Raw genomic sequence first — 11,364 nt, forward strand, 5'->3', positions numbered from 1 at the left:
GAGAGGATTGTGAAACAAAACCCATTCAAAGATTTGGGGGAGATTTACAGAGAGTGGACTTCAGCTGGAGTCAGAGCTTCAAGAACCATTACGCACAGACATATGTAAGACATGGGTTTCAGCTGTCGCATTCCTTGTGTCAATGCACTCTTGAACAATAGACAGCGTCAGTAGTGTCTCGCCTGGGCTAAAGACAAAAAGGACTGGACTGCTGCTGAGTGGTCCAAAGTTATGTTCTCTGATGAAAGTAAATTTTGCAAATCAGGGTCCCAGAGTCTTGAGGAAGAGAGGAAAGGAACACAATCCACCACAATCCACAGGTCCAGTGTAAAGTTTCCACAGTCAGTGATGGTTTGGGATGCTGTGTCATCTGCTGGTGTTGGTCCACTGTGTTTTCTGAGATCCAAGGTCAACACAGCCGTATACCAGGAAGTTTTGGAGCACTTTATGCTTCATGCTGCTGACCAACTTTATGGAGATTCAGATTTCATTTTTCAACAGGACTTGGCACCTGCACACAGTTCCATAGCTTCCAGTGCCTGGTTTTAGGACCATGGTATCCCTGTTCTTAACTGGCCAGCAAACTCACCTGACCTTATGGGTTATTGTAAAGAGGAAGATGTGATATGCCAGACTTAAGAATGCAGAAGAGCTGAAGGCCACTATCAGAGCAACCTGGGCTCTCATAACACCTGAGCAGTGCCACAGACTGATCGACTCCATGCCACGCCGCATTGCTGCAGTCATTCAGGCCATAAGAGCACCAACTCATTATTGAGTGCTGTACATGCTCATACTTTTCAGTTGGCCAAGATTTCTAAAAATCCTTTCTTTGTATTGGTCTTAAGTAATATAAAATGTTTTCTGAGATACTGAATTTGGGATTTTCCTTAGTTGTCAGTTATAATCATCAAAATTAAAAGAAATAAACATTTGAAATGTATCAGTCTGTGTGTAATGAATTAATATAATATACAAGTTTCACTTTTTGAATGGAATCAGTGAAGTAAATCAACTTTTTGATGATAATCTAATTATATGACCAGCACTTGTATGCTCTTGAAACTGATATTCCACCTTGACCGCGGTATTTCCTAACACTATCCCTTCAGGTCTTGCAGTGTCTCCTATTGAGTTGATTTAATCTGGTGTATTGTATTTAGGAAGAGTTTGAAAATGTGTACTGTCAGTGTGCCTCCAGGAACAGGGTTGGGAAACACTGCCTAAAGGGGATAAAGGGTTATCCAGTCCTAGCCAATGTGTTAGGTCAGGTTAAAGATAAAGCCCACTGGAACGTGACCTTTCATATCAGGATTGCACTTCACTGGCTTATGCTAATTCTAGCAGAAACACCCTCTTGTTGGCAATGGTGAGAACACAGTGCAATATGCTGCGATATCAATTCCGTTCTGACAAGCTCTGAAACACAAAGATAAATGAAATCCATCAAAATGTATGCGTTCATGAACTTGCGTAGGGTATGTTTCAGGCCTTAGACATTTGACTTTGTTTCTAGGTATCCATACTTTCATGCAGAATCTCCTCAAAGGACACATTTTTTGGGAATTCTTGCAACTTCTCACTTTACGCTGCATTGACATGTCTTTAACTATGCTGTAGATTCTCAGGAAATGTCTTATCACAGTTGCTGCTTCGACCCATTGCACTGTTCCTTAAACAGTTCCTTGAAGATTCAAATCACTGTGGATTTCCTCAGTTGCTTCTTAGGTTCACATTGCTTGAGCCAGTGTTGTCCATTATGCTACATCATGCTGCAAGTTCTCCATATGCAGTAGTCACATGGAGAAGACTGAAAGTAACTCGGTCCAAAAGAGGAGTCCCAAAATCCTAGTTGTATGAAGTCTGTTGCATCTTGAGGAAGAGTCTACACTTACTCTAGCTTATTGGAGTTCTCTTCTTGTCCATAATGGACAAAGGGATTGCATTATCTTTAGGTGGAAATGACTATGTCCTTTGATCCCAGGAGTTCCTCAACTTCTTTCTTGTGAATGAAGCTCCACTTTCAGCACAAGGGCTTTGTTTTCTTCCTAAGCCCCTGTAGCTTCCCCTGGCTCAAGGCTGCTGGGATTGGGAGCGCTCTATCTTCAGCATTGGCTCTGTGTTTTCGGAGTCACTGTGGTGCTTTCGATCTCTCGACTGCTGTTCCGCTTTTCCACCGCGGGTCCAGGATGGTGAGCGGACGTAACCGCCGTGCGGAAATCTAGGTAATGGTGGCTGCTGCCGATCTGAGGGGTGAACTTACAAAACCAACTAATGAAAAACACGTTCATGATGACTGGCTAACCATTTTTAAACAATTTGGAGGCCATAGTTCTGTTCCAAAACATGGTCGGTTGCCTGCCACGATGACATTTTAAGGTACCATAGGTCCAATCTTTTCCAACATAATAATTGCCTTCTAACTGACTTTTTTTTGGGCGCAATTATAAAGTACTTTTCACATTTACAAAAAAATCTCCATATGAATAGCATTAGTATAGGACAGGGGTCTCCAGCCCTGGTCCTGGAGAGCTACCGTCCTGTGGATATCAGCTCCAACCCCAATCAAACACACATGAACCAGCTAATCAAGGTGTTCAGGGTAGCTTGGTAATTACAGGCAGGTGTGTTGAAGCAGGGTTGAAACTGAAGTCTGCAGGATGGTAGCTCTCCATGAGCAGGTTGGAGATCCCTGCTATAGGGGTAACCAACACTGCTACTGGAGGGTAGCTTCCTGCAGAATTTAGCTTTAACCCCGATCAAACACACCTATACCAGCTAATCAAGATTTTCAGGATTCCTTAAATTACAGGCAGGTGTATTAGAGCAGGGTTGGAAATGAAGTCTGTAGGAGGGTAGTCCACCAGGAGCAGGGTTGGCTTTCTCTACATTAGTAGCATCATGAAAGGGTGGTTTTAGTCGGGGATGGCCACGCTTCGGTCTATGGTGGCCATGGCCACACCTGTACACCCCTAGCTCCACTTCTGGGTGTAAGTGATCAGACACTGAGCTGCTGCCCATGAAGAGCTATTTAAACCAGTCTCTTATGAGGTTCCATGACAGTTAGGATGCTGCTTTAGAGTTGCTACCAATGTACACAGCAAAGCAGCTCATTAGATTTTGATAAAGAGATCATATTAGTCATGTCTGTTTGACTCCTCAACATGCTGCCTTTAGGGATGTTCACACTGACAGGGATTTGCAGTAAAAAAAGAAAAGAAAAAAAGAAAGCGTCTGTATTTCTTTCATTTTCAGGGAAACTCAGCCATCTGAGGCCTCATGAGTGACAGACATTGTAAGAGTTTAGTTAAAGTTTAATTTCGTGCATTGCGATACACTGAGGTGACTAATAATGTATAAGGGTACAACAATTAAGAAGGAATGCCTACTAACAAGCAGAAATAAAAATGCATCTGTCTTCATTTTAAGTCCTGACAAATTTTGGGGTCTAGACAAATGTTATTCACATAACTTAGAGACCAGGGAGCATAACATTTAAGCAGCAGGTTCGAGGTAATGCTAATCTAGATTTTTCATAATGCCACTGACATTGCATCATAGTTTAAATATTTAATATGTTCACATTTGTGCACTTCAGTTCAGAGCTTAATCAAATAGTAATGTGCTCACTGTAGATTTCCATGGAATCACCTCACATTGCTAGCAGCCAAGTATCCAACATACTCTACTCAAAATGCTATCCATTTTATTTGTCTTGCTTCACAGTGAACATTCAGTCGTGGACAATAGAGTGCTGCAGGAACGAGTCCTAAAACTATTTTTGATCATGCAATTTGAATAGGTTTTTGGTTTCATGCCTGAAATAAGGCCAGCTGTAAACACAAGCTCAAGATATTTTCACATTTTATTATTTTTATTCAAATATAAATGTAATATCCCACTCTTTTTTTTTTTTTTTTTTAAAGCTTTTACTTCTCCTGGTTATTAACAAGTTGCTAATGGGACTCCAGAGGTTGTCAAGGACATTATCATCATCACATTAATTCTAAGGGTTGTATTTAAGCTTATTAACATTTGTCAGACACAGAGCTTATTTTCTGCAACTATCTGAAAGGCAGTGGGAAAATCCTATTGATTTCTTGTTGAGGGAACCAGGGGGATGCTAACATCCGGGTTGGCCTACAAAAATACGTCATCATTCCTGCAGCACTCAGTTTCCCTCACTTCACTTTTTTAAAACAGATTCTGAATAATATGTTTGAGGAATGGATTGACTTCATTTTAAGCCTCCTGATCTGGTAAAAACGGAGAGCTGACTCACTTGCTGGGGATTCTGTTTGATTCTCCTCATCTGAATCAGCAAACACCTCGCCCAGCTCCTGGTCAGACATGTCTGTGAGCTCCGTCAGGTCCAGGAGGTCGAAGTGTACCTCCAGAGAGGACACACTGCTGAGAGGCTCTGAGATCAGGCAGAAGATATCAGAATCTACCTGCATCACTGGTTAAGAGTGCTTCAGTGATATTCTTAAACTGACTTCATTGTTCAGACATGCTCAGACATGTTGTGCACTATTAAATATGAAATATGGCCTGCATGCAATCTTCCACTCACGTCGTTTCTCGGTGATCAGCACCTGGCTGCCGTGATGTGCTGGGGTGCCAACGTACTCTCCTGAGGCATTGTGGGATGCCTCAGTGGTGAGACTGGCGGAGCTGGAGGACTTCAGAAGCTTCTGGAACTCTCTGTCTCTAAGTGGCTCTACAAAAAACAGGCATTTTATAGAGCATTATTATTGTAGCCTATAACCTTTATGTATATTGACTATCTGCTGTTAAATATATAACAGATAATGAAATGTCTATTTATTTTTCTCTGAACAAAATGTGAGTAGTGCTTGCCCATTCAGAGCTGTCACAATAACAGTGTGTTCTGCCTGGTAGCCAGATCATTGCTGTACAGTTACTAAGGTGTTCTAAGTAGTTGTTAGCATGTTGATATATGGTTGCTAGAGTGTTGGTATTCAGAGAATGTATTTATGTAGCTGATAAGATGTTCTAAGTGGTTGTTAGTGCACTGCTGCAGAAGAAATTTGCTTGGGTGTGCTAGATGGTTGTTAGCATATGGCTATTTGGTTGTGGTGGTGTTGTAGGGTGTTTTTTAGATGGTTGTCACATTGTGTGGTTGCTATTCTGAGTGGTAGCCAGAAAACTGCTATGTACGTAGTTTCTAAGGTGTTCTAAAAGGTCGTTAGTGCATTGCTACAGGAGGCTGTTGCTAGAGTTTCCTGGAAGTTTGTTAGCACATTGCTAAGTGGTTGCTAAGATGTTCTGAGTTGTCAGTGCACTGCTGTGCGATTGCTAGCATGTTCCTATGGAGTCATTATGGTGTTACGGGGGGTTGTTAGCACATGTTCTGTTTTGTGATACCTTGACCATTGCGGTTGCTCTGGTGTTCTCAATCACTGTTTAGCTCTACGTCTAAAGCTGATCCCTTGCTTTCCGTGTCTCGTTCTCTAAAAGGGTTTGCCAGCGGTTGCCAAAGAAGTGAAACAGAAGATGCTTGTGTTTCCCTGAGTGTTTAACAAGCTTTCAGCCCTCTATTGATTTCTTGCGGCAGTAGTCAAAGCAGACAATCGTTTCATATCATTGAAGGCAGTTAAATTACACACATGGGATAAAAAAAACAAGTGGACAACTGGATCTAAACCAGTTTATTTTTAGAATGCATACACAGCTAATTTTTAAGATATGTAGCAAACATGTATTTCTAGTATACGGTCTGTGCTTTTTGTGGTTTGGCGAGGCCCTTTTCTTGTAGTTGCAATTGGGGCTGCGTTGACTGCAAAAGCAATATAGGAAATTATAGAATTTGCATAGAGTTCAGAAGGCATAACAAAATGTGTTAATGGTTTCACACAGTTTTCTTTTAATTATTACACATGACAATATCATTAAAAAAACGAAATACATTTTGTGAAAAGTAGCAAGAGATGGCATTCAACCTAACAACACATTTCTTGGTACATAAACGTATTTTTCATTTCCGTAGCATGTTCGTTAACTTGTTTTTCACTTCTGTAGGACACCACATCTCAAGAATCCATGATGTGATGATACAGACTCTTCCAGCTGTGGTCGTTCTCCGCAGTCTGCGGGTCATCCCTCCCTGCTACACACCGCTCATTAGCCCACACACAGCCGATTCTGCTGGCTTGTTCTCTTTTTGTGCATGCCAGTCATGCAAATATTGGTGCAAGGATTGGGTTATATTTGCGTATTCCAAAAGGCTCTCAATTCAAACCATACGTGCTGAAATGAACTATATTTTTAGTAGCACCCATTGGTACCCAACTCCCATTGTCCCAAAGCAACCACTGCAAAGATGCAATTCAATGTCAAATTCTCAAAAAGGCTTGCATCCAAAAATCCCCCTCGCCCATGAGCTTTGTCGTTTATTCACATAGCAGTTCTAGTAATCGTTAGACAATTCTGCTATTATTCATAAGCCACCACCCTAAATGTATTCAAGTTGCTGTACCCTTTCCCATGTGCACAAATGCAAGCTGCCTGCCACTGAGCACTACCGGCTTCCTCTGACTGCCTGCTTTGTCTGTGCATTCAAGAAAAAAAGACATGGTGGCAGCTCTTACAGCGGGCTATTGAATTCAATGGGAGTACGCATTTAAATGTGTTGCAGCGTGCCGGCTGAAGAAATGTTTGCTCTTACCTGCAGCACCAGAGTCTGCCTGAGCCTCCATTAAGACTATCGTAGCAGCCGGTGCAATGCTGTTTGGCGTCGCAGCCGGGATTAGAGGGAGCGCCTCTCGCCTCGTGTGCACTCTCTATCTCTTTCTAGCCACCCTCTCTCTCTTTCTCTCTCTCTCTCTCTCTTCCCCACCCCTACATGCACTGTCACACATTAGCTCCCATTGTCACTGCAGCACACACAACAGTGACACATAAAGGGTCCCACAAGAGAGAAACGCAGTCAGCCACTGCATGACACACCAAAACAGGAGGGAGGGAGGGATAGGGGGAGGGAGGTGCCCGTAGACAATAAAAAGGATTCATATGGGAGGCAGAGGTCTAGTGATCTAGTTTTTACAATGAGATGAATAAAGAGGCATATCTGTGTGTCTGTCTAATAGTTGTAGTAGATGAAGGCCGGAAAAATAGGCTGAGTACAGATGCTACTAGCATGTGGCTCTTGTAGTTACAACTCCAGTACTCAAGGGGGCAATAGATTTACTTTCAAATGTCAGTGTCATTATTCAGGTAGTCTCGCATAGCCAGATTTTCAAAAGGTCTCGGCAGCGTTTCCCAAAAGCATTGTAAGCCTAAATTGATCGTAGAACCATTTATCATCAACAGGTAAATCACTCAACAACACCGTCTTCAGTCGTCAAGAGTGTATGCTGTGGAAAATCTGGCATATACTTCTGAAAATCCATTGTTTAGCGTCTCCTGATAAGTGCTTGTTATCACAGCTGTGAACATGACAGCTTCTTCCATGAGAGAGTTGGCATCAGTCTTTTGTTTCCAGGTGGACTGGTAGAGAAAGTGACCATAAAACACGTAAAACAAGATGGATGACATGTCTCCACTTCCACTGTACAAAAGTGAAGCCCGAAATGTGCCAGTTATGGCCTCTGTCGTCTTGCTCCGATGACATCATTAGGGGTCCAAGTCTGTGCAGTAGTGGTCATGAGCTGGAGCCGCATTATCAAAGTCCCACCCAATTACGAGCACACAAACATGACCCACACCCAGCATCAAATGACTAACAAAAACGTATTAGAAAAACATACATCAGTGTGATAAGAAGTTCCAAAAATGATGGAAACCATCTCTGGGAAAAATACATTCTAAGTGTATTAGAGTATTTAGATTGCTTTGCATTCCGGATGGCAAGGTTTTTGACCCAGCTAGCCACCAGATGAATTCACAATGTTTTGGCTTTAATTTTCTAGACGTGATTGCAACAAACACATCTCCCAGAAATCCTGTCCGATGTCTACTTTGAAACTCCTGAAGTGTTTCCCGTTTTGTGTGCCTTACGCCTCAGACGTTATTATTCAGGTAGCTAACACTATAAAATCAACTTGAACTAAAGGCCTAGGTATACTCCATTTTCTGTGTTCTGCTTGTCCTTGTACACAGTGTGCAAACCTAGTGGACCTTTCTTTTCAAATGCTCAAATCACTTGCACGTGGCACATGTTTTTTTCTTTTCTTTTCTTTTCTCTAAAGATTGTATTTTTAACTGCCTACATAATGCTGAAAACCCCCTAACCCCTGTTCATTACCTTCAGTGGAGAATTGGCAGAGCATCCTGGTAGCATTACTGTCCATCTCAAACTGATCCATCCATGCTATTGTAAATTCTGAGCTTAATACATGAAGTCTGAACGTCTCTTGACAGGTGATTGAGTTGACCAGTGAAATCGGCTATGGGGAGGGGTTTACTGATTGGACCATTGATTTTATGATGAATGGGAGAAATCACAAAGCACAGCATAAGTCCTGCCATCCAAAGAGCCAACTGATGTTGGTTGGCCTGATTGAAAATAGCTGTCTAAGCTGTCTAAGCGCACTCCCAAGATGGCTGCCAAGTGAACTGCCTTGTCCTGACACACTTCGACAACACTCTCTGTGAATGGTGGTGATGGTAGTTGACCTAAAATGAAAACTGTTTTTAGAACACTTGTAGGTGCACATCATTAATTGCCCTTTGTGGCAATGCTGAGATTGCAATGTGTACTTGCAATACGTTACGATATGAATTTGCACTCTGAAACATTTCGATACACAATACGATCAAAAAAGTTAATAAATAAAATACAAAAACTAAAATAATAATAAATTGACCTAGTTTATCTATAAGTGTTATCATTACAGGTTTTGTGCATATGTTTCAAAGATGGATAGCTAACTACAATTAAATGGTTGACCATTGAACATGCATACATGTATGTATACAGATAAATGTGAAGGCCAATGTTGGACTTACTGTTGCAATAATACACTTAAAGATATCCATTTTAAAGAGGAATTAATGTTTGTTTAGTTGATTGAGACATCTATTCTGGGCTCGGTCTGTTACTGTACTTGTTTTTATGGTATGCCAAGGCTGATTCACACAGGTATGTGGTGCCAAATTGGATTAGCGTCAGCAGATTCCTCAGCTTAGCAGAGAAACTCTTCCATATGTTGATGAACAATCCAAACCTGTGCAATCTGTTCATTGTCTATTAAGAAGGAATAGGATAAAGTATTTTAATATCAAATAAATTACACACTTCAGATACGATTTATAAAAACTTGTGTTGTCTTACAAAATGCATTTAGAGGCTCATGGTCTGCCTTCATGCCTTAGCTAATAAAATAGACATTAAATTATTTTAAAGACAACATGAAACAGCATTCAGAAACTCATTTACTCCAATTGTTTGACATTTTCACTAGTAAGACAAGATATTCAATGAGAAAAATAAAAAGATTGGGCAGAACTTGTCCATCAGAAAGTAATTGTGAAAAATCAAAACTCAAGTCTTTTATTCTTCCCTCAAAACATGTTTTTGATATGTTTGTTTGCAATGCTTCTTTTGTGTTTAAAAAATGTATTACTTGAGATGCTTTCATACCGTTTCTTTCCAAAATGGTTTGCTGTGGTTACATAATATTTTACTACAAATTCTATAAAAATTCAGTTTTCATGTTGACTTGCAATGAGGTTCTTTGACTGTTAAAATGTTCTTAACCTTGTTGTTGTATTGCTGCGTTCCATTTGTACTTAGAATTTGGAAATTCCGAGTCGCCAGCAGGAATTTTTAGCTGGAATGCCCTTCAAAGTCAGAGTTCCAACTTGGAATCTTGGAGGAATCGCAACAACTCCAACTTCAGAATCCAATATGGCTGCTCATCAACTGAAGAGAGACAGTAGTAATAACATTTTTTGTGAGCGAAAAAATATAAAAATGTTTGTCTCTGTCTCAATAAACTCAGTGGTGCACACAGTACTATACACTCTGTATTTGTGGACATGATACTAATGTAATTTGTGCAAAATACAATTTTTATGTGTTTTTAACTGACTGGTACTGCTAACTTTGGTTTTAGGATTTCTCTACTGTAACATGGTCCACTTGGCTGTGACGTCATTCCCAACTATGACATCTGACTTCCAAGGTAAATGGAATGCGGCATATGTATAGAACAGAAAGACATTCTGGATATCATCGTCTTGTATCATCAACAGAGGAATTAAAACAATATTGAATGCCTGGTTGATTGTTAATTTTAGTGGCATCAGTGCTCTTGGTTAAGCCAAAAGCAATGCTGTTTTAGTCTATATGCTACAAATAAATCAGTCTGTGTTAAAAAGACTTTCCGTAGACAAATACTCTGAAAGTTGTGAGCTGTGAAATTTACATTATCTAGGACCTTTATACAGTGTTTGCCATTATAAAGACTGTCAATTTGATTTGGCATTTAACCTGTATGCAATTCTGATTGGTGATGCAAATCATAAACTTCGTAAATCAGCCACAAAAATAAATCTGCCGTATCTAGCTTTTTCCTAACGTGTCTACTGATTATAGGGAGACACTTCCGGTTTTGGGAAGTTCCACTCACAAAGACTGAAACAAATGCTTTTAAATAATAAGGTTGGCCTACAAATAGTCCTTATCTCTCAGTTTGACTGAATTAACTATTTTTGAAAATATCCTATTTTCAGACATCAGAATAACATAATGCCTTGTATTTAAATGTTAAATAATAATATATTTATAAAGTATTGAAATGTACTTTATATTATGCCTCAATGTTCCAGATAATTAAACATTGGTTATTTTTGGTGAAGGAAGTGCATGTTAAACAAACATTCATTCCTACATGCAGTGATAGTCTATTTAACACGTCCATACTCCATAATATTGCTGCAGAAATAATCAGGCTTTTTGGGTTATTCGTCGTCCGTTGTAGTAATTTGTTAATGCTTTAACACTTTAAAATTTATTTTTTATGTTTGATGGTTGAAGGGTAAGAAAAACCCTGATAGCAGACGTACATCATGGAAACGTCTATTTGACATCTTCATGTACATCTTCAAGACATTTTTTTAGAGTTCCTATCAGATGTCAAACAGACATTTATTAGACGTCTTTAAGATGTTTGTGATTTAGAATGCATGTAAAACTGACATCTTACAGACATCTATCAGCAATCTTTAACAGACATCTTGCAGATGTACATGTGCTATCTGGGAATAATGTCCCCTCATTGTACCCAGTTTTTGAAAGTGGTTTTCATCACGTTGAATCTGCGGATTATTTCTTCCCTATACTTCCGTAATACATGCAAAGCGTCATGCAGGTGTAGAAAAAAGGTGGATAGTTGAATC

The 11,364-nt window shown here is 40.1% G+C and overlaps 1 protein-coding gene across 2 annotated transcripts; it reads right to left on the reverse strand.

The window, feature by feature from the left end:
• Positions 1–1,494: 1,494 nt before the first annotated feature.
• On the reverse strand, positions 1,495–6,916 carry dbndd1 (dysbindin domain containing 1). 2 transcript variants are annotated; one of them, XM_026239572.1, is made up of 4 exons: positions 6,689–6,916; positions 4,574–4,720; positions 4,283–4,420; positions 1,495–2,258 (listed from the first exon to the last, which is right to left on the reverse strand). In XM_026239572.1, exons 1-4 carry the CDS (start codon positions 6,717–6,719, stop codon positions 2,074–2,076), a joined length of 501 nt encoding a protein of 166 aa, XP_026095357.1. In that variant the 5' UTR covers positions 6,720–6,916; the 3' UTR covers positions 1,495–2,073. The 2 variants fall into 2 exon arrangements, with proteins under 2 accessions (XP_026095357.1, XP_026095358.1); XM_026239573.1 differs by having other exon boundaries at positions 1,495–2,246; positions 6,689–6,915.
• Positions 6,917–11,364: the final 4,448 nt, after the last annotated feature.

The sequence above is a fragment of the Carassius auratus genome, chromosome 50, assembly GCF_003368295.1.
Source record: "Carassius auratus strain Wakin chromosome 50, ASM336829v1, whole genome shotgun sequence".
In the NCBI taxonomy this organism is placed as follows: domain Eukaryota; kingdom Metazoa; phylum Chordata; class Actinopteri; order Cypriniformes; family Cyprinidae; genus Carassius; species Carassius auratus.